This window comes from Spermophilus citellus, assembly GCF_964194105.1.
Source record: "Spermophilus citellus genome assembly, chromosome: 2".
NCBI classification, from domain to species: Eukaryota; Metazoa; Chordata; class Mammalia; order Rodentia; family Sciuridae; genus Spermophilus; species Spermophilus citellus.
In genome coordinates, this window is record NC_138183.1 from 128,127,558 (window position 1) to 128,153,838 (window position 26,281).

The window sequence follows — 26,281 nt, forward strand, 5'->3', positions numbered from 1 at the left end:
TTAAATACTATGACTTTATTAGGAGCAGGCTGTTGTCACCTCAGCAGCCAGCTCTCTTGTATACACAGTATACATGCCCAGCCAGTACCCAGGTTCTCCCATCCTTCCTCAGTACAAGGAATGCAAAAGAACCCAGCACGGTGGGGGCTCTATCAGTGACAGTATTTAGTGTCTTCAGGAGCTGACTCCCAGGCTTGGGGCACCCAGGACCCTCAAACTGTCCTCAGCTCCTTCCAGCCCCCCTCTCTAGAATGACAAGGTCCAGAAAAGGGTGTTTGGTTCAAACTCGTCCAATCAGTGCACATGATGGGCAATGTAAGCTAGGGAATCCTGAGCCCAAAGTCCCACTAAGGAAGTTGCTGGAGCCCCCAGAATGTTCCTCTTCTTCCACAGGCATGAGAAAGCACCCTAATGTTTGATTCCATCACCAGAAACCTAATGCTTGAGTCTCAGCTCTACTCAGCCCTGGAGAACATGGTTGGAGTGAGGAAGTGTTCAAAGACAAAACAAATTCCCCAAGTTGTCTTGGTCATACTTCTTTGGAAAAAGAAAAGAAAGAAAAAAACAAACAAACAGACACCATGACAGAAAAGAGCATGGAGAGCTGGCTTGCGTCAGGAACAAGAGTGGTTCTCCATCCTTGAAATGACTTGTAAAACAGCTAACAGCAAACACTGCTCTGCAAAGGGGCAGTCTCCCCCGTGATAGCACCTCCCTTCCCACCCACCCTCTTTCTGCACAGCCCCCTGACCACCCTCTCCTCACAATAGAGAGAATGCCCTAAGCACAGGGTGCAGCGCTGTCGTCAGCTGGCAAAGCTCCCTTCTGACTAGGCCCTAGAGCCCCGGAGGACCTTTTGCCTCTGCAACTTCACAGTGCTCACGGGTACAAGGACGGGGATTCCTCCTCGCTCCGTCCTCCCCCCTCAGAGAGCTGCATGCCTTCCACCCCCTGCAGGAGTTCTATGCAACGTCTCCAACCTGGGACAGGATTAGACCATCATCAAGGTTAGGCTGGTCAGCTGGTTGGTTTATGGATTTTTGACTATTTGGGAACACCACATAAAAGAACTGAACCTGTCTCCCCAAGAAGATGCAAGTTTTGATCTTACCACATGAAGTTCTCCACTGAGGACCTAGACTAATTACCTATATTCCAAAGCAGAATGTCTACCCCCTTTTCTCACTGAGGCTTCTGCTTAGCCAAAAGATCTCTAACCTCAAAATATCTTCCCACATGGAGCTATAGAAAAACGCCTTGGTTTTTACACCTCTGACACATCTATAAGACAGGTCTCTAGCAGTTCCCACTAGTGACTGCCAAGGGCCCCTGGGTCTCATGGATTCTTGGCGTCTCCTAAAACCAGCTCCCAAGGAATTTAAAGAGAGAGACACCACCACCACCCTGGTCTTCCTATCTGGAAGCCCAGCAGGTGGCCACTCATCACGCATTCATCTTTGTGACTGGGCAGGTCAGTCTGTAAAGATGACAGCTGGGTGTGGTGGGAGCACCAATCACCTCTGTCCCTGGGGAGAGACGGGGTGGGTTCCCAGAGAGCATAATCTGAGGTAGCAAACAATGAATCCCATTTCCCAACTGGAGAGGCAAAGGCCTGGAGATGCAACATAATGTGCCCATGGCAGACAGCAGGCACTATCAGGAAGAAGAGTAACTTGCCAGGCATGTGAATGTTCAGGCCCTGGCCCTCCTGGTCATGTCCCACTAGTTGCTCAGTGGGCAAAGAACTGTGGTCACTTTGTAGGTTCTGGACCAATGTAGAACTATAGCCTCAACCATATTATATATCCACCTCATTAGGAAAAACTCATTAGACCTGGAGCCTCCTTCACCATTCTAAGGTAATATCCCCCCCAAAGCCAGGCCAGCGCTCAGCACTCACCCACCTCGGCTCCAATGACAGTAAAACCCTCTAGATCTCTCCTCACATTCCCTACTTCAGTTACAGAATCTATCACCCCTTTAAAATGTCAGCCTCTTTTTGCAATGGTCACTTTCCTCTTGACATTTTGGCAGGCTTCCTGTGGACTTCCTCCCTCTGCCTGCAGAGTCTTAGAGGGCACCTTAGTGGCAGCCCTTCTGTTAGTCCAATGCCCTGGACATCTGGGGGAGACGAGGCTGACTCTTTCAGGGAGGGCCAAAACGAAGATTTAAGAAACCTCTAGACTCCCTATATACATCTGTCTCTTTTCAAATGCAGGGGCTCAGGCTCCAGTTATTCCTGATCTCACTCTCCCTTCAACTACCACCCAACCCAGGCAGTGTTTATTGTTCAGTCCATGTCAGTTAGAAAAGGAAAAAGGGCCATAAGCACCGTGAAAACCCTGCCTTTTTCAGAGACGGCTCAGAGTCCCTGGGGCAACCTGAGGGTGCCAAGCTGCTGGGCCATGGCTCTTCCAGCAGCCTGTGGCCTCCCTTATGGGGGCCAAGGTCCCTGAAGTTCTGCCTGGGAGGTGCCCATCCTCCAGGTCCCTTGGAAACTGGGCCTCAGCACCTTCTGCCCAGTACCTACACCCCACAGCCTCTCCCAGCAACCAGGTCCCCGAGGAGCGGAACATGAGGTAGACTGTGCATTAGTTGGCTTCCCCCTGCCCAGTCCAGGGAGGAGGGGACCGCTCACCCCAACCCATGGTCCTTGTCCTGGATGCGAGTGACATCTTGGCACAGGTCCCTGGCTGCCGTCCTCTACTCCAGCCAGCCAGAACACCAGCACCACAGTGGGGCAGAGAATGGAGGGGAGAAAGGAACAGTCTCTCAGCAGGGCCTCAAGATGCACAAATCCAGTTCCTGGGGCTTGCGTCGCAGATTGCACTGGTCCCGGGCCAGCAACTGGCCTCCATGGCCCACACACTTGAGTGGACGTCTCTTAAATCCATTCCCACAGCTCTTGGAACAGGGTGACCAAGTCCCAAGCTCCCAGGTTGGGCAAGGCTCCCCACAGGCTCGTGTCTCCACTGGCCGATGGGCTGCATCACAGGCAGACGCCCCACGCTGCCCTGGGGAGCTCCGACAGTCCACAGCCCGCTTCTGCAGGCCACTTCCACAGCTCACAGAGCAAGCTCCCCAGCTGCCTGCCACCCACCGTGCCAGGGACCGATCTTCTGGCTGCTCCACTTGATTGGAAAGGCTAAGGACGCTGTTGTGTAGCACCGAAGGGCTCTGGGGGTCCTTGGAGTGGGAAGACTTGTCTTCCCGAGGTTCTTTGGGCAGATAGAAGGAGTAGCGCACTCGAGGTGGTGTCATCTTCCCCACAGAGAGGACCTCCACAGTCAGGGGCTCCAGGATAGGCCGGGAAGCCTGCAGGCTCTCCACCGCAGTGCCCGTGCCACTGTACCGCAACAGGCTGCCCTTCACCACCAGGTCCCGCTCCACAGCCGATACCACAAAGTTCCCATTGAGCAGGTACTTGCCTTGGCTATTCTTCAGGGCCAGGTAGTTGTCATCCCCAATCAACCCCTTGTAACCACGCTGACGGATGTCAATGCTTGAAGCACCTGCAGGGATGGCCACTACAAAATTGTAGCCATGCCTAGGGTAAATAGGGGGATTGTGCATTAGACAGATGCCTGGACCTAAGGACCTCATACCCCTTTAAAGTCATAATTGATCACCATTCACAAACCCCAGAGCAGGTCACAAAGATGGTAGCAGATTGCAAAGGTGAGGCTGCTCAAGCACCATCTAGGTCATGATGGAAACACACCAAGTTAAAAGGTGGTACACAGATTTCTTGATTATCTGAAACTTAACAGCTGCCCATAGAGCCTCATGATCGTTTTTCTTCAGTAAATTTATCTAGAGTGGGAGTGAAACCAGAAGTTGTAGAGGTAGAGAGAACCTCATCCTTTGCTTTGCTATTTGTCTTGAATAAGTTTTTCTCAGCTTGTCTAAACCTCTGTGTCCTCACCAGTAAAATGGAGTTCATAATCTCACATACTTCATTCAACTGTAAGGAGGAATAAAGAAGCCACAGCATGTGAAGCATGTCACACAGTGTGTGGCACAGTGAGAACCCCATAGGTATCATCTGTGATAATGAGGAGGGGGAAAAAGGAAATAAATCTGTGGTTCTCAAGTCCAAGGCTGGGAGCTCAATGCAGTGAGACTGTACTGGCCTTGGACTTGGGTATGGAAATCCAGCTGGCTCAGATACCAATTCCCTGGTAACTTTAAACAGTTCCTCAATGTCCTGATATTCACATCTATATAATAAGTGGGTTAAGCTAGATGATTTCTACAGCTCCTTCCAGCTCCAATCATCTGTGAAAGAACACTTGTCATTTAACCAAAGTACCTCTAACTCCCCATGTGGCCCCACTGCAGGTCCCTGTGAAGGACAGCCTGGATCACCTCCACCTGCAGCACCAGAGCTCCAGAGAAGGGGCTCGGTACCCTCCCTGTCATCTCCCACCTAGAAACTCAGCAGAAGACGTCATGTCCAGAGGGTCCAATCAGACTCCAGGACAGCCATCTCATCTCTCCATCATCAGTACTTGGCCTCCCAAGTTTTCAAGGGCATTTATACTCCCTACTCTAAACTGAGATCTCAAGTGTCCTGTTCTTCCAGAACATGGGTCAGGACCTTGGAGAAATGGGAATGAAAGGAGAAAAGAGAATGTGTTTGACCTCAGAAGGCTGGGGAGCTACAGACACTAGAGTTGGGACTAGAAGAGGCCCAGAGATGATTCTTCAGCAGATCCTAGTGCACTTTTCCTAGGAAGTAGAGGTCCCTTCAGTCCCAGCCTCTTGTTCACTGTCCCTTGGCAATTTATTGCCATTCTCTCCCTCATCTGACCACCAGGGCCTGGGACTCAGGCTCAGGGAGAGGGTAGCAGCTGTCACGCGCTGTCACCTTATTATCTTTTTGAACATGTATTGAGCATTTATTCTACACCAGGTACTACACTAACCATTTTATTTGGACTAACTCCCTTACTCCTCACAAGAGCTCATGTGAAGTACATTAGTATTATATCCACTTTACAAATAAGAACATCTAGAACTCTGGAGATGGAGTCACTTGTCTAAGATCAGGCAGAAAATGGAGAAATGAGATTAGAATGCAGATCATAGAATGCTAGACAGAACCTAACAAAACTGACATTTCCTTAAATATCATCTGCTGTGGTGTGTTCCTGAAGATTCATCTTCCTTTGCTAAATAAATGGATGGATTAATGGATGGATGGATGGATGGATGGATGGATGGATGGATGGATGGATGGGTAGGTGGATGGATGGATGGATGGATGGATGGATGGATCAGATGATTGTCAGCCCTAGAAGAGAATGAGTGGCCTCCACAGTAAGAGTATGGCCAGAATCTAATATTCACCCCAACCTAAACCAAGCTTCCAGTGACTGGGAGAATTCCACTCATCCTCCTCCCAACTTGCTCCCTGGATACATCTTCCAGGACCCAGAACTCACATGGGCTTGGTGAAGATTCCTGTCACTCTCTTGCAACTTTTGTTGTCTCCCCCACACACTCCACATTTGTCAAACTTCTTCTTGGAGCCCAGGTTCCCATCACAGCCAGCCTTGATGCACTTGCCTTGGACACAGACTGAGGTGGAGTCAGGAGAACACAGCGTGCCATCCACCACCTGCAGCATCCCCAGAAGGGAAAGAAGAGGAAGAGGGACAGCTCAGCCTAATGTTCCCCCAAAGCCTAATCCCTGCTCTGTCTCCCACCCCATCTTGCTCACCTTGGGTGCCAGCACATAGAAGTAGCCAGTGCCATTTGCTCGGCAGATGAGTTTGCACTTGTCCCTGGGAGACACGCCTGAGTATTTGGGCACCCATGCAATGGCCAGGGTGAGCCGGTTGGTGCTGTGGTTGTAGCCATTGAAAGCCTCACATTGCTCTTCCCGGAAGCTCTTGCCAGAGGCTGGAGAGGGAGAAATCACATGCAGGAATTTTCAGGGAAGCACCACGGGAAGTGTAAAAGAGAATATCCCTCCCTGGGATGGCTAGCATCAAGAATCTAAACAGCCCTTTCCTACCCTCAAGAGTGTGATGCTCATCACTAGAGCCACAGCCTCCCCAACTCAAAGGACAAAAGCAGGATGGGTCCAAAAGATACAGGGCACGGATAACAATGCATCCTCAAAGGAATGTGCCACCCTCTCCAGCAATCTTGCCTTGAACTCCCTTTATAACAGGTATCTTAAATTTTTTTGGATTATGAAAGCCTTCAATAGTGTATTGAAACTATCTTCACAATAATGTCATTAAGTGCATAAATTATATAAATTTACCAAGAACACCAATTATAATAATATACAACTATCAGCATATTTTGAAACATATTTGTGATATGTATGCTTCTTTGATAATGCATTAAATAATATGATTCAATAATGAATCTAATAACTGCTATAATTTTAAAGTGGGGATGGATAAGCATAAATGGCATTTTGAGAATTCTTCAACTGAAATATCATATTAAAATAGCAATGATTTCTATTGGTGACAAAGTCACAGGTATTTCTATTACTGTTTCAATTTGTTGCCTAAGTGAAGGAAATATCAGAATTTAAATGAAACAGTTAAAAAAGAAAAGAAAAAGAAATACTCAATTTATAATTGAAGGGAACACTAAGTTTTAGATAGAAACTTCAGTAAAAATAGAGATGCAATTTTTTCCCACCAAGTTCATGGGCCCCGAATTCCTACTTGAAAGAGAGTCTTGTCGGTACTTAATTAAGAAGACATCTAGTGCCTCATTCTCTTGAGCCATTTAGCCTCCCAGTCGAAGCAGAACACTGTTGCTTCCCCCTCACCTGAGCTGGGACAGGGCTGCAGATTGCAGGATCGGTATTTCACCCTCACTCCTTCGCAGTACTTGCCCCCGTTGGCAGGGGTGGGGTTGCTGCACTGCCTCCGAGCCAGCTGCACACCCCCACCACAAGTGCGTGAGCACGATCCATATGATTCCCATTTGGCCCAGGAGCCATCCACCTGCGAGGAAAAGCCACTTATACTCTTGCGGAGGTCCAGGTGCCACACGCAGCCCTTTAGCCTACAGAAAAGCCCACCAGTGTAATCCTCAAGATCCCATCTGGCCCCACTGAACTGAAATTCACTTTATACCATGAGAAAAAAAAAAACAATATGCACATGATCTGTATGCATAGCACCCACATAACACTTCAACTGATTAATTAGCAAACACCAGCGGCTCCCAGTTATGAGACATCCTTGGGCCACGGAGTGAGGCAGACAAGTTTTATCATCACCTCTGCTCTCACCACATAGCGGGCTTGAACCACTGGCCAAATATCCTTAGGTTGTACATGCTTTACCTGCAAAAATGGAGCCAATAAAAAAATACTTGGGTCTGAGGTCTGACAGAAGATTTAAAGGAGGTGACAGGTATAAAAATTCCTAGCACTGGTCCTGCCTCCATGCAAGAGTTCAAAGTTTCCCCTTGTCTGTTGTTAGTGTATTTACAAGAATCTCAGCAGTTCCAGCTAACAGCCTTGCCAATATACAACGTTGTCATAGATACTTAAATATTTTTATTCATAAATGTTCAGACTCTTTGCCAAACCAAATTGATCTCAACCTCAATCAGGAGCTGCATTTGAGAAAGCCTCAGTATCAGTGATGCTAATATTTACATTTAAAGGACATGTAGATAAGACACTATTAAGCAATTCTAAAACTCTATTTGGCTTTGGAGTGAATTATGCATTGGGCTTTATTTGTTTGTTTGTTTGTTTGTTTAGCAGGGTAGAGAGGATAGAAAATGTATATAATCTTCATTCTGTTTTTCTTAGGATGATAGTAAAATGAATTTTCACCCCTGAACACACCTTTGTTGGGCAGTAAAGGCAGCAGCCCAGTTGTACATCCCGGTATTAAAACTGCCACAGTTCATCCATAAGGTAACTAACTCACATGGGCCCAATCAGAATTGCTTCCATAAGACATGAGTACTTTAACTTATGTACATATTCAGTATATTTATTGGACTATCCTCCTCTCAGATAGTTATTGGCTCATTGTTTTAATATGTCTGTTTTTTTTTAAAAAAAAAAAAAAGATAATATACTTTCTTGTACTCCTGCTTTCTCTCAAACTAATGCTCCACTCAAATTCCCTCCTTTCACTTCCTGAGAAAGTCATTCACCTCTTTTCCTTTCCCATCTTCACTCCTCAGAGCTTTACTTTATGGTTTTCTCCCCCATCACACCACAGAAGTTGCTCCCTCAAAAGTGAGCAATGACCATCTGAAGAATTAATAATATGAGCCTAGACTTTATTCTCTCCACTTTTTCTTCAATACTTAACACTGTTCCTGCAACTTCTGAGCCAATGCTCTTTGTTTTTATCTGGTGTCATTTCTTCCCACCCACTTGTACAAAAACATGTATTGTACTCCTATCATGCACCATTCATTCATTCATTGTCCAAATATTTGCTGTGTTCCTACTATATGCCTGACACCATGCACAGGAAGTCCCAATCCTCCAGGTCATCACATCCTAGTTAAGGAAACACAGATAATAAAAATAAGCCAGTACATGTAGACTGTTGGATAGGGTTAAAAGCAGGTGTGGGTTGGGGTGAGAATGATGGGGAGGACCCTGGCAAGGTGGGCTGCTCTTTATTATGAGGAGTCAGGGAAGCCTCACTCATAGAAATTTAAGGGAAATACAGGCATGAGCCATGCATATATTTCAGGCAAAGGAAACAATGCAAAGGCCTTGAGGAAAGATGTGCCTGGAGCAGAGAAATCAAGAGAAGAGAAGCCGGAGATGAAGGCAGAAATGCATGGCCATTCTGAGTCAGGTATGGAAACCCTGAGGCTTTCAAGAAGAGAAATGGCATAACCTAACTCACATTTTTAATGGATCCCTCTGGGCACATGTTGGGGGTGGTCTCTAAGGAGTAAGATCAAAAGCAGAGAGACCAGTTGGGGAGTGATTGCTATAATCCAGGCAAGAAGAATTGATGGCTTAGACCAGGGTGGTAGCAGGGAAAGCAGTGAGAAATAGGATTCTAGATCTCTTTCAAAGACAGGGTCAATAGAAATTTCTGAGATACAGAATGTGAAGGATGCAGGAGAAAAAGGGTTTACGTGGAGCTGACAAAGCAGGTTTAGGGGATATGATCAGGAGCTCAGTTTTACAGATGCTATGTTCAAGATGCTTATCTGGTATTCAAATGGAGATGTCATGATTCAGTTATACAAGTCTGTGGCTTGGGAGAGAGACATGTGCTAGAGATACAAATATAGGAGTCTCCAATCTGTGAATGGTATTTAAAGCCACAGCCTCAATTAATCACTTAAGAAACTGAGTGTGTACAGTGAAGAAGGTGAAGCCTGAGCCCTGGAGCACTCCAACATTTAGAAAATGAGAATGAGGAAGAGCCAGTGAAGGAGACCGAGGAGAAAGCCAGTTAAGGGAAGAGAAGAACCCACAAGAAGCAGAGACTGCCTCACAATAAGTGGAAACCGGGTTCTCAGGGGATAAAGTGATGGGTCGTGTCAGAATCTGCATCAAATCAGGGCAAGTGAGGGATGGTAAACAACACAGATGGCTATTTGGTGACCTAAGCAAGCATTATTTTAGAGGAATGGTGGGAGTGGAAGCCTGATTGAAGTGAATTCCTGAGAAATCCAGGGAGTAAAGAAGCACATTTAGGGCTGGGGATGTGGCTCAAGCGGTAGCGCGCTCGCCTGGCATGCGTGCGGCCCGGGTTCGATCCTCAGCACCACATACAAACAAAGAAGTTGTATCCGCCGAAAACTGAAAAATAAATATTAAAAAAAAAATTCTCTCTCTCTCTCTCTCTCTCTCTCTCTCTCTCTTTAAAAAAAAAGAAGCACATTTATACAACTCTTTTAAGGAAAGTTGATGTCAAGGGAGTCAGATAAACAGACTGTGATATTTGGAGAGGATGAATGGTCATAAGAAGTGTGGTTTAAGATGGAAAAGAAAAAAAAAAAAAGGTTTGTAGCATAATAGGAATGATTCAACCCAAGAGACAGAAGAAGTGATACTGTAGGAGAGAACGGGGAAATGACAAGTGATGCCCTTGAGTACGCAAGAGGGACAGTACAAAGCACAAAGGTTGGCCTTGGGTTCAGCTTGGACAGTCCCTCCACTGGAAGTAGGGAAAGACGGGAGTATGTACAAAAGCAGTCAGACAATGGATGTGGTGCCTTGGAAATTCTCTCCAGATTGCATGATTGCTTCTTCTCCCTCAGTAAAACAGGGGAGGAAAGGTCACTGGTTGCTGTGGTTTAGATGTGGTTTGTCCCCCATTAATTCATGTGTTGGAATCTTGGTCCCCAGAGTGGCAGTATTAAGGAGGGGTAGGACAACTGGGAATTAATTAGGTCATTGAGGACACTGCCTTCAGAAGGAATTAAGTAGCTCTTTTGGATCCTAATTAGTTCCATGAGAGTAAGGTGTTATGAAAGAGTAAGCCTGCACCTCCCACACTCTGGCTTCTCTTATCTCCATGTGATCCCTCCCTCTTGCAAGCACTCCCACCATAATGCTATGTGCCATGAGGTGAAGCAACCAGGGAGGTCCCTCACCAAAACTTGCATCATGTTATTGGACTTTCAGTCTCCAAAACTGTAAACTTAATAAACTTCTTCTCATTATAAATTACCCAGCCTTGGGTATTTCATTATAGTAATGGGAAATGGACTACTACACCAGTACAAGTAAAAATGAGGAAGAAGTTAGTGATGGAAGGACGGACGGGGTGGAAGTGTAAAGAGTGAGAGAGCACATAAACTATAGAAATGAAATATATCACTCCTGGCCAGAATTATGGGAGTTTCCAGGTTGTTAATCTAAGCTGATACCAGTGAGAATAATTGTGCATTTTTTTTCCAGCCATATTCACCTATGCAGGCACATCTGAGTAGGTGAGTGAGTTGGGTTCAACCAAGGTGGTGGCTAATCCAAGTAAGCGTGACAGAGAGGGATGAGATAAGGGAACCAAGAGTGTATCTAAAGGAGTCACTTTAACAATGCACCACAGAATCTCAGCTCAATAAAGAGGAGGTAAGGGCATGTGACGGAAAGATGGAAATAATGTTGTATCCATGGACAATAGGCCCATATGGAATTGAAGAATTGTTAAAGTACAAAAAAAAAGTGAGTTGGGAAGATGGCTTCAATCAAATAAGGTAGTAAGAGGACTGTTCAGAGATGACATGGAGGATATAGTGGATTTTGCTGATAGAAAATTCCAGAAATCATATGGAAAGATTGTGCTTACCAAACCACATTTCCTATGTCCAATATCTTCTTGACTAGTCTATTCCTCCTTTAGATTCCTCTTCCCAAGAGAAGGAGCTGGCTATCACTCACCTGTCCTCAGAATCTTCTAGTCTGAACCCTCAGCTACCCACCCACTAGCTCACTCAGTCCCAACTCCCTGCCTTGCTGCACCTCCACCTAATGGGCACTATACTCAACCCTCAAGGCTCTCTTCAAATGCCTCCTCCTCAAAGTTTTTTCAGTGCCTTCTGCTTAATCTCTCGCCCCTGCTTCTTCCATAGCACATTTTTATACCTCTGTTGTAACTCAGAATACTTGCTTCTCCATGTTTGTATTCTAATGACATTTCTAGGTTCCTCACAAGACTATGAGCTTTCTGGTGTATGGCCTACATTTTATTTCTTTTTCTGACCAGCACAGTACCTTATACAGTTCCCTGAAGCCAGTGCATTGCTGCCTAATAAATTATTAAAGATTTAGTTAAATACATATTCCCAGGTTACAGAACAAGATTTTAAATAATACTCTCCCACATCCATCTCAGGTGCTTGGTGAAAATATTTCCTCTGTTCATATAAAACCCTATCCCAAGTCTTTCTCCAGCTAGGAATAGGGTAGGTAAGGGACGGTCATGTTTAGGATCAGGGAGAAGGATGGACTTCTTATTCCTGCCAGGAAAAGTACAAATCCCTTTGCTACACTAACTCAAGACTTAAAGAATATACAGTTTGTATTGTATTCAGAGAATCTTTAGGGTTCTGTTGTTCTGATTTGATTGCTAGTCCTATTTATTATTTATCTAGGGCAGGGGGACTTTTGTTCAATTGTATTTCAGCTAAAAAAAAAAAAATAGACCAAAGCAGAGTTCAGGATGTGTCAAGTTACTGAAGCTTGCCCAGGGCTCTGCTTCATTGCATCTCTAATCCTTGTTCATCTGTGTGGTCCCTGGCTCCCTCGATATAGTATGGAGCCAGCGGTAAGCCACTCCTAATGTCAACTACTCAGCTCTGGGTCCAGAGCTCCTCCCACATAGGACAAGGCACAGAACGCAGGGCTGACCTCAGTCCTGTCGAAGGCTGTTTCCCATGTATCTGTAAGGCTTCACCAAGTCCTCTGACCTACCATAGCTTTTTCTCTACTCTCAGAGTCAAAAAGAGGCTACAACCATAGACAGAAATGGAGACACAATGCAGCAACGTGAGTCAGCTGTGGTCACACAGCCAATCTGTGACAGGGCAACTTCCCAGTGGAAACCAGGCAGCAGAGGCCACAGACCTCCTCCTCTCCTTTCAGGAGTTCCCAACTCATCAGCTCCAGTACTCACCCTGTATTTGTTGAGGTTGTGTCTCTCCACACAGGCCCCCTTGAGGCAGAACTTGCCGTCACCACAGCTGGTACCATCTGCCCAGGGGAAGTGGCGGGTCTGGCACACCATCTGCCCCTTAGCCTTGCCAGTGCACCACAGCTTGCTGCAGTACTGCATGTATGGACAGGGTTTTGAGCCCACGCCAAAGGCCAGCTCACACTGCTGGCTCAGGGTATAGCTGGTGCCTGGCAGGTCCTCAGGCAGAGAGATGGGCTTGCTGGGCTGGTCCAGCAGGCAGTCACCTACAGAGAGCCAAGGACATTTATCAGGACAAGCTGGGGAAAGTGGATCTTAGCTGGCCTAAGATGTAGGGAAGGAAAGAATCAAGGGGCAACTGGGATGGACCCACATCAGGGCCCAACTCTTTGGGGCAATATGACTTGGGTACAGAGGACAGTCCAGAAAGGTAGCAAGAACCACCACATGACAGCAAAGACATCCTTGCCAAGCCACCCACTCCTCTCTGCCACCTCAGCTTACCATAGCCACTGTCCAGGAAATCGGTAATGATAGCAGCACTGCAGGCTGACCAGGGGTTGGCACGGTCAATCTGGATGAGGGTCGGGGACATCATGTGGTTGGCTTGGAGCTTCCCAAACACCTCCTCACACACTTTCACATTGTCATGAGGCATATTGAACACATGACCTATGGAATGAAATGAGGGTTCAGGAGGAGGGGGCTACACAGGATAGGCATGAGAGGTTGAGGGAGGAATCAGGGCAGGGGGCAGGAGAAAGCCTGTGAAATGGTTTTCAGGCTGATCATTTGCACCTGTCAATGAATTGTTTTGCAAATGTCCTCAAGATCATAGGCTCTTGTTTTCTGACCCCTCTACCAGGCTGTGAGCTTGCTGAGAACAGAAGCATGTCTCCTGGCCTTTAATATATTCTCCTCATAGTGCCTAAATGTCAGATATTCTGCAGAGGTACTCTGACTGTATAACTGGCCAACTGGAACACTAAGAAAAAAGTGAAACAAAGCCACAGCCAAGGAGATGCTAACCCTAAGAAAGGATCCCTAAGATTTCAGAATATGAGACCAAAGACAAATGTCTGCCCACTTCACCCACACAAAGCATCCAACACAAACCCAGTACAGTCCCAGGGGGTAATTCTCCTCCCTTCCAGTCTTACCCAGCTCATGGGCAGTGGTGAAGGCTGACGGAAGCCCATCATCCTCAATGACGGAGCAACTTCTCTTGGGATCACACATGGTGCCCACATCAGCCATGCCCAGGGTGTCACAGGTGGTGGCCCCACACAGGTCCTGCCAGGTGGAAGAGAAGCAGAACCAGCCCAAAGTTAACAGTGCCAGAAGGGATATGAAGGGGGAAAAGGGCATATCCTATGAGACATTCCAACTCACCCCACCCCAGTGCTAGTCAGGCCCAGACTTTCCAGCCAGGCCCTCCGTGCTAAGGAGTGGTAGGCTATTCATGGAATCAGCCCAGACTGAGGGAGGAGGCCTCAGGAAGAAAGCTCTGTGGCTCACTGAGAAGACTGTGCTCAACCACATCCACAGGGAGGTCCTACATAAGGAAATTAGGAGGTACAAAATTAAACTACAAGGGCCACTGCTTTATATAGAGATAGCTTTCCAGACCAGAAAAAAAAAATATTGCAACTCCCACGGTCAAGTGAGGCTCTGGTCATGACTCCCTGAAGCAGGTAGGGGTGGAAGGCAACCACATGCCCCATCCAGAGCCAGCTTTGGTCCTTGCTGAGTGACTCCTTTGGACAACTATGAATTAAGCTCATATTCTCAAATTGTTACCAGTGAAGGAGCTGCTCATGCCAGAGATTTGGCTTCCCTGGACTGGGAGGAAGCAAGGTAAGGTGGGAAAGAGCTACCACCTACATACAGAATGTCTACCAAAGCTAAAGGAACCATGGGATTAAGGGCTGTTGGGAAGAAAAGACAAATAAATCATCACCTAAGCAGGAAGTTCCCTCTTTTTATACTGAAGCTTAACTTGCTGCAGAAACTAGGGCTTTCCCCACTTTTATGTATAATTATAATGTACCAACTTTAAAAAAAATAAACAGAAGAAAGACCAATAGAGTAGAGGAAGGGGATCAGGAGGAGGGAGGAGAGAAGAGAAAGAGGAAGTACTGGGGAATGAAATGGAGCAAATTATGCTATATGCATATATGGATATGTCACAATGAACCCCACTAGAATATATAGAATATATAACTATAATGCACTAACAAAAATATAATTTATTAAAAAAAGAAAAGAAAAAAAGAAACTAGGGCTTCCAGCAGCACATCCTGGTAGGAAGTATTTCCAGGGGGATGCTGAAGGGCAAAATGGGACTCCTGGAGTGGATAACTCAAGGAACACACCGAGCACTATAGGTCAGTGATGCAATCTAGAGGCCTTAAGAACCCAGGACTTGGAAATAGGGTAAGACCCTCATGTCCATTCTGTTCCCCTTGAAAAGACATGTATTGAATCAGTGACATGGGCATACTCTTTATCACATGGCTGCCTGGAATATGTAGGGCATTCTATCATGTGAAGGAAAAATAGCATGCATTCAATCCTCACAACAGTGCCAGGAGGCAAAGAGGTTATTATACCTCTTTGGCAAAGTAGGAACTGACGCTCGTGATCATAGCTAATCATGTCCATGATTTACTAACTGATGACACCATGCATGCAATTTATGTGCATGACCTGGTCTAATCCTCACAACATTCCACTGAAATAATGACTGATTATCACAGACCAAGAAACCGAAGCTCAGAGAGGCTCGTGTCACAGAGCAGAAACATGCACTGAGTACAGAAGTTCCTCAAAAGACTGGGAATGGAAGTACCAAATGATCCAACTATTCCACCCCTCAATATTTATTCTAAAGAATTAAAGTCAGCATACTACAGTGATAAAAGCATACCCATGTTTATAGTAGCACAAGTCACAATAGCCAAATTATTGGATCTGCCTAGGTATCCAGCAACAGATGAATGGATAAGAAAAATGTGGCATTTTATATATAATGGAGTTCTATTCCGCCATAAAGAAGAACAAACTTATGTCATTTACAGGATGTGGATGGAACTTGAGAGTGTTAAGTGAAATAACCAAACTCAAGAAGTCAATGGGCTTTCTCTTATAATTTACAAGCTAAAAAGAAAAATTAAAAAGGAAAAAGGGGGAAGCTCATGAAAATACAAGGGAAACCAATAGGGTAGAGGCAGAGGGCCAGGGAAAGAGAGGAAGGGAAAGAAAGGGGGGATTACTGAGGAATAAAATTGACTAAATTATGTTGTGTGCATGTAGGAATATGGAACAATGAATCCCACTATTGTGTATAATTACAATGCACTAATAAAAAAAGAAATAAAATTAAAAGGTCGCATTTAATTCATTTTTTTAAATGCACTGAAGGTCCATATGACTGGGAACTCATTAGCCTTTCCACCACATCACAGTTAATTGCTCAGCACTCCCGAGCATTAGCATTAGCTCAGGAGAAAGAGCTGTGTCATTCTCCTTTGGGAGCCAAGGGGGTTGGTTACATGAGCACACACACAGTGTGGTTCTCAATTTTGTTCCTCTTGGGGGCTGTGTGTCTGTATGAGTGTGTATGTATGTGTGTGTATGTGCATGTCAGCTTGCACTCGTGCATATATATGCTGACCTGGGGGAGGTGGGGCAGCTGCAGAGTTAGCAGGGCATGGGAGGAAAAGTGGTCATAGTACAGAAAATCAGCAAAATTTAATCCAAAGCACTCAGAAGTTTATCACCTGAGCAGTCAAACTTGGCTTCCCACCGTCAGGTGATAGTCACACCTCCTAATGAGTTAACAGTTCTTCTGGCCAAAGCACCACGAGGGTGACCAGCCTGAACCCAGGGTGTGCCAGAGTCAGCGACGGGCACCGTGCATGCCCTACCTTTGTTCAACTGCCCTTGTTTGCACAGTGTACTTCTTCCACTTCCAGGAACCCCACAGTGGACCTCAAATTCCCTTCCTTTCCTAATCCCCTTCCCTCTTCAAAGATCCACTCTCCCAAAAGTTCTTTTCCTGGAATATAATCACTGTCAAACTTGAGAAGTTTACCAGAGTAGCAGATTATGGAATGTGTTCAGGATCACAGACCAGCTGTGAAGGAAGGGAACAAGAAAAATGAGGAAGGAAAGGATGAAGACTTCACATGCCATGGCACAGTGAAGAAGGAAGAGAGTAGAAACAGGGCCATATGTCCCCACATACTAGAGCATGGGATCCCATTGGGCAAAAGTGGTCATCTCAGGATATTCTAGTGTGGTCTTTGGAGCCTATAGCAGAGTTTATGACAGGTGCATCTGTGGCTTCTGGGCCACACTGCACACTCACCACTGGCTTCATGCAAGACAGAGAGCACAAGAATAAGAACCAAGAAGCCTGGATTCCAGTCCTAGCTCCATCATTAAGTAGACTTTGGCCAAGTCTCCTCAGGGCCTCAGTTTCCAACTCTGAGGAAGGTTCAATCTTCCATTAGAACTCACAGTGGTCAGTGCCTTAGGCCTCTTCTCCTTCTCCCATCCTACAGTAATAAGTCCCTTTTGACCAGGTAGGCTATAAAAGGAACACACAGAATGATGTGCTTTTAGAATGGAAAGAACAATACAGAGCCTCTTGTCTTCTGACCCATGTCAGAGTGGATAGCACTAACTCACAGAAAAGTGACAATCGCCCCTGTCCCTGCTAGCAAGCAGAGTGCTAGCCCCTCATCCTGCTCCTCAGAAACAGCAGGCCAGAGAGAGAGAGTCCACACATCCCTGCAGCCTGCCTCCACTGGTAGGAAGTCCTTAAAGCCAAAGTGTCCTCGCTCTCATGGAGGGTGGATTCTCTTTGAAGCAAAAACATGCAGCTGTAGGCCCTTCCCAGCCAGGAGCAACCTGTTCTTTCCATCAAGAAATCTGGGTTTTGCTGGATCAAACAAGAGTAACAGGAAAAGGGCCAAAAAAGTTCCTTGGGTAAGAACATAGCAGAGAGCAGCTGTCAGGTAGTAATGGGTGTTTTCATGGTGGGAAGATGCACTGTTGGGGTCAGAAGATCTGCCTGTCCCTCTTTCCCCAGTCAGGGGAAATGAAGAACTGCTCAGCCCTAGTTCTTTGAACGCCCACAGGCTCTTGTACAGGGGCCCAGTTGTGCCTCATTTATGGCAATGAATGCCTCCACCCTTCTGGAATGAACTCTGAGGCACTCAAATTGCCTCAGCCTCTTCAGCTAGAGAACTGGTCTCCAAAAAATAGAAACTCTTCTGGTTCCTTCTGCCTGGAGGGTATAGGATATAGGCATTTCCCAGTCTAGCCCCTATAATTTTTCTTATAGTCAGCTCTTTCCCAAAAGACCCAAGAATCAACTTGGCCAAAAACCTAAACCTCCTAAACTATTCTTTCCTAACTGTCCCTTCTTATAAAATAATTTAGGATTGGAGTCACAACTTAAATAAATAAGGATAACAATTTGCAGCAGGGTCAATCCCTATTTACCAATGTTGCTCTCTATACACCCCCTCTACAACTCCTCCCAACTCCCTTCAAGCCTCCTTCCCACATCCACTGTTTCCCATGTGTATCTGAGATGTTCAAAGTTTTCAGAGACATGGAGAGACACATTATAAAATCAAGCACATTAATTTTTTTTAATGTGGCAGAAAATATATACATTCCATGTAATCTACTTCCTGCTGGATACAAGAAGTCAGGGCCACATTACAGGATCTAAGTATTATACTCACCAGAACTTCAGAACTACATTCTCATTTTGCACATGAAGAAACTGAGTCTTAAAGAGTTGATATCACAGGCCCAGGGCCTCGAAGCTATTAAGTGAAGAATGGGGTCTTGAATCCACACCTAAGCCAAACTAGCAATGGTTATTTGCTCTAAGTTATACTTCACTTGTCAGGATACCATAATTACTGGTGAAAGAACCCTTGCTAGTATTAACAGTGACCCTTTAACTTGTTTCACATCTGAATTTCTGCTACTTTTTGCTATATTTTCTTGTTCAGTCCAAGATCCATTTGTCTATAATCCCCAAGGTTGGAAAGGTTTCACTTTTCTAGAAAAATTAAATCTAGGAATTCAGTTCCTGGGCAATGTAACTCAGGCCGCCTGGTGAAGAAGAAGAAGATAGTATAGTCTAGAAGGTCATTTGCTTCTATTAGCAGATTAGGTTTCACCGGCACATAAATCCTTCCAGATGCACAAAATGGTATTATTGCAAGAGCCTGAAGTAAATAAAACAACAAGAATTACCTCAATGAGTAAGAAGAAGCAGCCAAAGCTTGCAGGAAGAATAAACTTTCTCTGGAAAGTACCACTTTAAGAAAAAGTACTTACCCTAAGTGAAGTAAGCCAATCCCAAAAAACCAAAGGCCAAATGTTCTCTCTGATAAGTGGATGCTGATCCATAATGTGGGGTGGGGGGGACCTGGGGAAAATGGAGGATAGGGTGGGGAAGGGGGATGTGGGTAGGAAAGACTGTTGAATGAGATGGACATCATTACCCTAGGTACATGTATAACTGCACATGGTGCAACACTACATTGTATACAACCATAGAAATGGAAAGTTGTGCTGCAATTGTGTACAAGGAATCAAAATGCATTCTGCTGTCATATATATCTAATTAAAATAAATTTTTAAAAAATAAAAGAAAGAGTACCTACCAAATGTAAGGATGTTGGCTAACATTTATCGAGTTGCTACTTTATGCTAGGCAGTGCTCCAAACATTTTACCTGAATTAGCTCATTTAATCTGCACAATAGCATTAGGGGGAGGTGCCATTATTAGGTCCCATTTTATAAAAAAGACACAGATAAGGTAAGTAATTAGCTCTGTATACAGGGAGTCTCAGTTTAGACAGAGAAGATGGAGGCTCAGTGAGGGTTGAAATCTGGGCAATATAGCCTAGGGGCTGAGCTCTAGCCAGGACTCCTGCTTCTTCTGGTGTGCATTGATCCCAAGAATGAAGGGGCTAAGGAATCTCAAGACAGAAAGACTGCCTATCCCATAGTGCGCCTCCCCAGAGCTCAAGCTTGTACTGGAACAAGACATGGGAGTCCTGGAGAGAGAAAAGCAGCAGGATTAAGGGCAAGAGCACTCTGCCACTGCTGCTATGGTGCTGGTTGAGCAAGCTCCTGGCTTCTTGCCCCATATCTGCATTGACACACTGACCGCATCCCTGCTGTGCACCCTGTCTGCTGACTCCAGGGTAGATTCAACATGTTCCTCTCTGGGGCCCTGCCTTTCCCCAAGACAAAACCCGATGGCTAGGAGCCAAGAAGAAATGCCAGAAGAACCAAAGACTCCTTCTCCCAACCCTGCAGCCTGACAGTCTGAAAGCTGGATTAATGATCCCCAGGCAGGGACACAAACCACCTAGGCACCCACAACCATTGGCAGGTCCTTGCACTCTTGCCTACACCATTCTTCCATGTACACTTACTGCTCCATGAGATACAGGGACCTGTGTAAGGGCTACAGAAACATAAAAAGGTCCCTGCCTTAAATCAGCAGATTGGCAAATGCTGGCAGTCATAGTTTAGACACAGAGGAATATGCAATCAGATAAGTGTGGTGTATACTTGCAAGGGCAATGAGACAGAATGCTTTAAATCAGGGCTATCCCAAAATTACATTCTGGCAAGAGACCTGAAGGTAATAATTCAACAACAAGAAACATATCCTGAGCAACCAGCAGTGATAATAATAGCTGCCATCATTGGGTGTCTATTCTGGACTACTCAGTAATTCATCCTCGAAAGAGCCCCATGAGTTAGGTGGCGTGTCATCATCATCTGCCTCATTCTAGGGACAAGGAAAGTGAAGTTCAAACAGCTGACTCATTCAATGTCCATTGCTAGGAAGTTAAAATGCAGAGATTCAAAAAGCTCTCCCTGACTCCAAGCCTGAGTTCTTGCCACTGCACCAATGACCAAATCAAGGTGACAAGACAAGACAGGGGGGAGTGCCAAGAAAGGGAGGGAAAGACAAACAAACAACCACAGAGAAGTTCAAAGGAAGGTGGGGAACAAGACCTAAGAAGAAAATCTCACTTGACTTTTTAATTGAACCAGCAGTTTAAAAAGAAAGAAAAGAAGCCAGTAGAATAGAGAAAAGAGAATGGGGGAGAAGGAAGAGAAAGGAGAAATACTGAGAAATTATATTGGCTAAATTATATGGTTATATTGTATATGTACAAATATGCAACAACAAATCTCACTATATGTTTAATTTTAATATACCAATAAAATTTTTTAAAAGAAAAAATATTTTTAAATTTTAAATGGAAATGAAATCATCTCAAAAAAGGAAATGTCAAAAATTATAGTAAAATGGATGTAGAAGAGAGTAGAGGGTATCCTACAACGTAGAAAACAAGCTTCCTCCCAATCCCCACAACCTCCCAGTTCTGTTGCTTTTCCTGTAGTCTAGCCCCTTGAAGAGTATCCTTAGCTCATGGATAGGAAAATGTCCCCCCATGCACCTTCCCACAGGGAAGACTCCATTCTCTGTCCTGGCACTTAGCACACCCTATTGTAATTAGCTGCCTCTTGCCACACATTTAATTCCTGGGAGTTCTAGGCCACACCTTATTAATATGTGTAGCTCCACAACCCAGAGTAGTATCTACTATTTGCAGATGCTCAATCAGTACTAAGAGAATGTACAAATAAATGAATGGAAACCATTATACCACAAAGGATTACCAAAATAGCAGAGCAATTGAACCTAAAGATAGAGAAGTCTCAATAGTAAATACCTGGCACCTGCTGCAGGGTGTAACAAGAAGCCAAAGAAACTTCTCCTCACAGAAACAAATGAGAAAGACTCTGGCTCTAATTCTCGGCAGATCCTCGTTCCAGTCCTGGGCTGACCTCATCCCGTTGTTATGAGCCTGGAAGCTGACTGCTTTGCAAAATCAGATGTGCGCCCTTTCTCCATGAACTTTCTCTGAGTCTTTACTCCTCAAATTGTCAAAATGCTTGTCGAATGATCAGTGTACTCTCCTTTCCAGATAGTTAAGTATCCTGGAAGGAACCACATCTGCCTTAGTCTAGAAAGAGCAGCTGTATGCTCATGTTCTCATCCAATACTGTACCTATCCCTGGGGAACTCAGGAATGAGAAGTTGCTAAGACTCTGAGAATGCAGCAGGCCCTAAAGTCTGTGCTGGAGAGGAGGTGGGGAGAGATGTTTACCCAAAGCATAACACACATACCTTGATTATGGACCTGCCAACACAGCCTCCCCACTCTCTGGCTTTGCCCTCTAGACGCCTAAGGGAAAAACAGCTCCCAAAAGTCACATGTTGCACATCACTGCTTCTGACCCAAGTGGTCATGCATCTTGTACCCATTATGCACAGACAACATAGCCCCCTGGGGGTCTAGCACACCACTGAAAAACAGAAGCTGTCATGCTGTTTGATCGCTTCTTCTTCAAAAGGCTCAATTCCTCTGATGGCATGGCCCAGATTCCCAGCAGGACTTCTCTTCCTGGGGCTGGTTCCAAAAGTCAGCCTTAATCACTAAGAGGAGATTGAGGTCTATTAATTTAGAGGCTGTGAGAGACCTCCACAGTGGCATCCTGGATAGTGGATGGGGCAACAGATGCTTTCCCCATTAAGATAGCCTGTTCTTGGCCTTTGCTTTATTTCCTCCCAACAATCAGACTGCAGAACTGGTCTGTGTGCAGAAGCTGAAGCCATCTCCTTTGCAGTTTCCCCATGACTCAGGCAGTACTTGCAGGGGCTGGGCAGTGGCAGCTCAACAGACCTCAGTTGGAAGAATGAGCACAAGGAAACAAGACTCCAGGCCAAAGACCTCCCTAGAGAAACCAGGTGGTGGGAGGAGAAGAAGGCTGGGAAAGTAGGAAGTTCATCTCCAGGAAGGGCCTAGCTCTGCCAAATGGGTTACTGTGGAAGACTCCAGCTCCAGCCCGTGGGCGCCAGACCAGCTTTGAGTGGCCATTTGGAAACAGTAAAGAGCAAGAGCCCCAGAGGTAACCAAGGATTCTGTGCCATCGCCAGAATGCTGTGGTTATGATAATGACAAAACAAGAGCGAGGCACAGATTCAAGTTACAGCCAGCCCCCAAAATCAGAAGATGCAGGTCATTTGGTTGGCCCTTTTCCTCCCAGCCTCCTGTATTTAAGAAATTTCAATAATCCCAAAACTTTACAGTGCCCAAACATGTCAACGCCTATGAATCTAAATGTTCACAGATTCATAGCTTCTTTGAGATAGAATATCAGGTAAAGACCTGAAAAAGGCAGAGCTGCTTTCCTGGTCTGGGTCCATATTTCTAATCCCAATACTCAGTATCTTTCCAACCCTACAGCTGGAGTCCCTTAACTAAGCTCATATCACTGCAATAAGGCAGAAGCTGTTAGAGCTCTGCACTCAAGTGCAATCCTAGGAATTTTAGTGAATTCCGAAGCTGAGCACCTGAGCGATCCTGTCTGCTCTGCTCCACAGCATCCAGCTGGGCAAATGGGTCACCCTCTGCTAATAAGCCATTTTCCCAGCTCAGCTCCAAGTGAAACTCCACTTGAAACTCCAAGTGAAACACTCCCAGCCTCAAACAAGTGCCCTACTAAAATGCCTGCTCAGAATGAACTGCAAGCCCTCAACAAGGTCCAGCAGAGAAGGATATGGAAGAAGCAGCAATGAAGGAGGGATGCTCCTGGCACTACCTACTTGAGTCAGACCTTTCTCTGCAACCCATAAAATAAGCCAGTGATGCCCTTCGTCCCAATCCAGGTTTTCCTGGCCCAGGACAGAGAGAGGATAACATGTTACCCGCGAGAAATGTAGGAGACGCTGACCTTGGATCATCTTCCAGTTCTACAGCCAGGGAAAGGAACCCTCTGAGGTGGTGTCGGAGAGAACTTAGATGCCCTATACAAGACTGGCGGGCTTTCCCGCCCTCTCCAGCGCCATCCTCAAAGCGCCTCCTATCGGCTTTGAAAACAAACTGCGGCTCCGGGGCGGCAACTTCCTGGGTTCCGGCCCCTCAGCGATTGATCCGGGAGACGCTGATTGGTCGCGTCAGGCCAACACCTTCGGAAAAAGCAGGCTTTCCTCCAACCGCCCTGAAGCACCAGAGCAGGACCTCTGCAGAGCCTAGGAGAGGGCTCTTCCTGGAAGTTTCAAAGTTGGAGTCGGAAGAGATAAACGGAATTCAAATTTGGGGGTACTGCACAGCACAAAGGGGATTTGGAGAGCTAAAGGCGGTAACCCTAAGAGAATAGGGCTAACTGGTTCCAAAGAGGTGACAGATTGACTCACCTGCCTGGTGAAGAGGATGGCGGTATCCCAGTACTCGGGGTGTTTGTCGCTTACTTTGTTCAGCTTCTTCTGCCAGGCGCAGAAGTTGCGCAGAGTCAGGGCTGCATTGCCGGTGACCTTGGGCCCGGTGTCACGGTCTCCAAGAAGCAGCACCTTGACTACAACGATGTTGATGGGGTTCAGAATGCTGGGATGGCGGTAGAGTCGCGCCGCGGTGGCCAGCAGCGTCAGCAGATAATGCTCCAAGTCCGCGCCGTGGAACTTGACCATTGACTCGTCCGCCACAACCAGCGTCTCCACGTAGCGTGGGATAGACACGAAGCGCTTGGCGCGCCCGGACCTGCGCGGGCTGTGACTCTCCCCCAAGCCTGTCCACCGCGGCTTGTAAGGATCCAAGGCCCGAAGGATGGCGGGGTTCGAGCCCGAGGCCACCCCACAGCGAGAGGTGGGGTCTCCGGAAAGCCCGCCGGGGGCACCCCGACGCTGGAGAAGGTGTGCTCCCTGGCTGTTGCGCTGCGCCGCCGGCGCGCTGGCATTGGGCAGCGGGCTAATGACATACTCGGCGCCTCGGTAGCCGAAGGCTCCACGTAGCCCCCCGCACAGGCTAACAGCGGCAAACGAATCTGGTTCGGCGTTCACGTTCCCGGAGTAGAAGCAGCGTCGCAGGTCTAGATAGCTGCCGGTGAGCCCCTGGAGGGGGACGCCCAGATACTCAGTGGCGAACGAGGGAGCCAGAAACTGAGCGTCCGGCGTCAGGTGTAGATAAAAGTCCTCCTGAAATGCTGTGATCTGAAAAATCAGTCCCTGCTCCCCAGAGTCCTCGGGGCCCGGCCGGTAGTAGTGGCGGCCGTTGATGTCCGGGTCCAGTCGAATGGGAACGACCACCTCCCGTTCTGGCTCGGAGCTGCCAGCAGGTCGCCCGGCGAAAACCAAGGTTAAGATGCCCAGCAAAAGCATGGCGCCGAGCAGCGCACAGACGTACTCTAGAAAGGGGCTCGGCCCGACTTCCCCGCCGCCTGCACGGTCTCTTTGCAGCCTACACACCAAAACCACCAACGCTTCGGGACAGCCAGAGCTCCCTGAAAGGAGAGCCAACCAAGGCAGGGAGACTCCTCCCAGAACAGCTAGGGTGCACCCGGCAGCCTGCGCCTCCTACCTGTGCCTTCCAGCAAAGAGCGCCCTGGGAGCTTAAGTACAATCGCTGTCAAGTGCAAGGACGAAAATTTGCAGCGGAGAACTAGCGGGAGGTGTCGGGCTGCTTCTCGCAACAGCAGCCACTCGCAGCGCAGCGAACCAGGCGCTGGGCGAGCCTATTAAAGGCCCCCTCCTCTCTGGACTGCCCAGTCAGCGCCCCTCCCCTCTCAACCCTCCCAGCCTCCCAGAGCTCGCAGCCCCGGGCCTCCAGGGGCCACCGAAGAACTCGGTCCCGCCTCCAGAGCCGAGAGCCATTTGGCGGGGAGGGAGTGGCGTTTAGCTGAGGCGGAGGCGTGGGCTGGCCAGGGAAACCAGTGCTGGTGATTCGCATTTTGCCCTAGGTTATACCCCGTGCCAGTAACATCAGTTACTTCTGTCGCTGGTGGACATCTGTGCATCCTCCAATTTTAGCCTTTATAAACCTCAAGGCAGCTGGGTTTAGGAATTAAGAATGAAGACACCACTGACCTCTCTCCCAGACCCACCTCATCCCTTCTGTTGCAAAGTCCCGGTTGTTTCTTAATTGCAGAGTATCCTCAAAGACCCAGAATCCCCTTACCCGCTACACACACCCCTATAAATATCCTATTGTCAGAAGAGCAACTTCCAAGAAACAAGGAGAGCCCGTGTGGAACCCAGAGCTTCCCAGGCCCAAGGTCTGCCCTGGGGGCAGTGATGTGCTGAATAGCTAGTACAGACCACTAAATGTTCAGGTAATTTTCTAGTCAGCTGTTAAACATGGTCATTATTAATAAAATACATAAACCTGCAATTAAATAATTTATATTTTAAAGCAAAGTTGATAAATACCCGAAACCCATCACTTCCTAGTCATTTGATTATTGTCTATGGTCTTGAGCCAACCCTCCCCTAACATTTCACAGCTCCCAGAAAAGATAGCAGAGGGAGGTGGAAATAAATGGAGACACTAAATGGCCAGCTATTCTACTTCTCCCCATTCAGGAACATCACACTTGAAATTCATACTGTTGTGTAGCAAATGCTTCCAATCAGAATTGAAGAGGAGAGATTGAGGTCTTGGTAAACATTAATTAGCACCCCTGTTTGCAGAGAGGATATAGAGAGCAGTTGCTGGGGCTGCAGGGACAAGAGAAAGGGTGTCTTCCTGCCAGGGAAGGGCTCAGGGTT

The 26,281-nt window shown here is 46.7% G+C and overlaps 1 protein-coding gene across 5 annotated transcripts; it reads right to left on the reverse strand.

The window, feature by feature from the left end:
* On the reverse strand, nucleotides 1-25,366 carry ADAMTS15 (ADAM metallopeptidase with thrombospondin type 1 motif 15). 5 transcript variants are annotated; one of them, XM_081281051.1, is made up of 8 exons: nucleotides 23,939-25,366; nucleotides 13,775-13,907; nucleotides 13,119-13,286; nucleotides 12,597-12,880; nucleotides 6,803-6,980; nucleotides 5,726-5,907; nucleotides 5,448-5,623; nucleotides 1-3,547 (listed from the first exon to the last, which is right to left on the reverse strand). In XM_081281051.1, exons 1-8 carry the CDS (start codon nucleotides 24,893-24,895, stop codon nucleotides 2,773-2,775), a joined length of 2,853 nt encoding a protein of 950 aa, XP_081137177.1. In that variant the 5' UTR covers nucleotides 24,896-25,366; the 3' UTR covers nucleotides 1-2,772. The 5 variants fall into 5 exon arrangements, with proteins under 5 accessions (XP_081137177.1, XP_081137179.1, XP_081137181.1 ...); XM_081281053.1 differs by lacking the exon at nucleotides 23,939-25,366 and adding an exon at nucleotides 23,476-23,853; XM_081281055.1 differs by lacking the exon at nucleotides 23,939-25,366 and adding an exon at nucleotides 21,869-21,882.
* Between the last annotated feature and the right edge of the window lie 915 nt (nucleotides 25,367-26,281).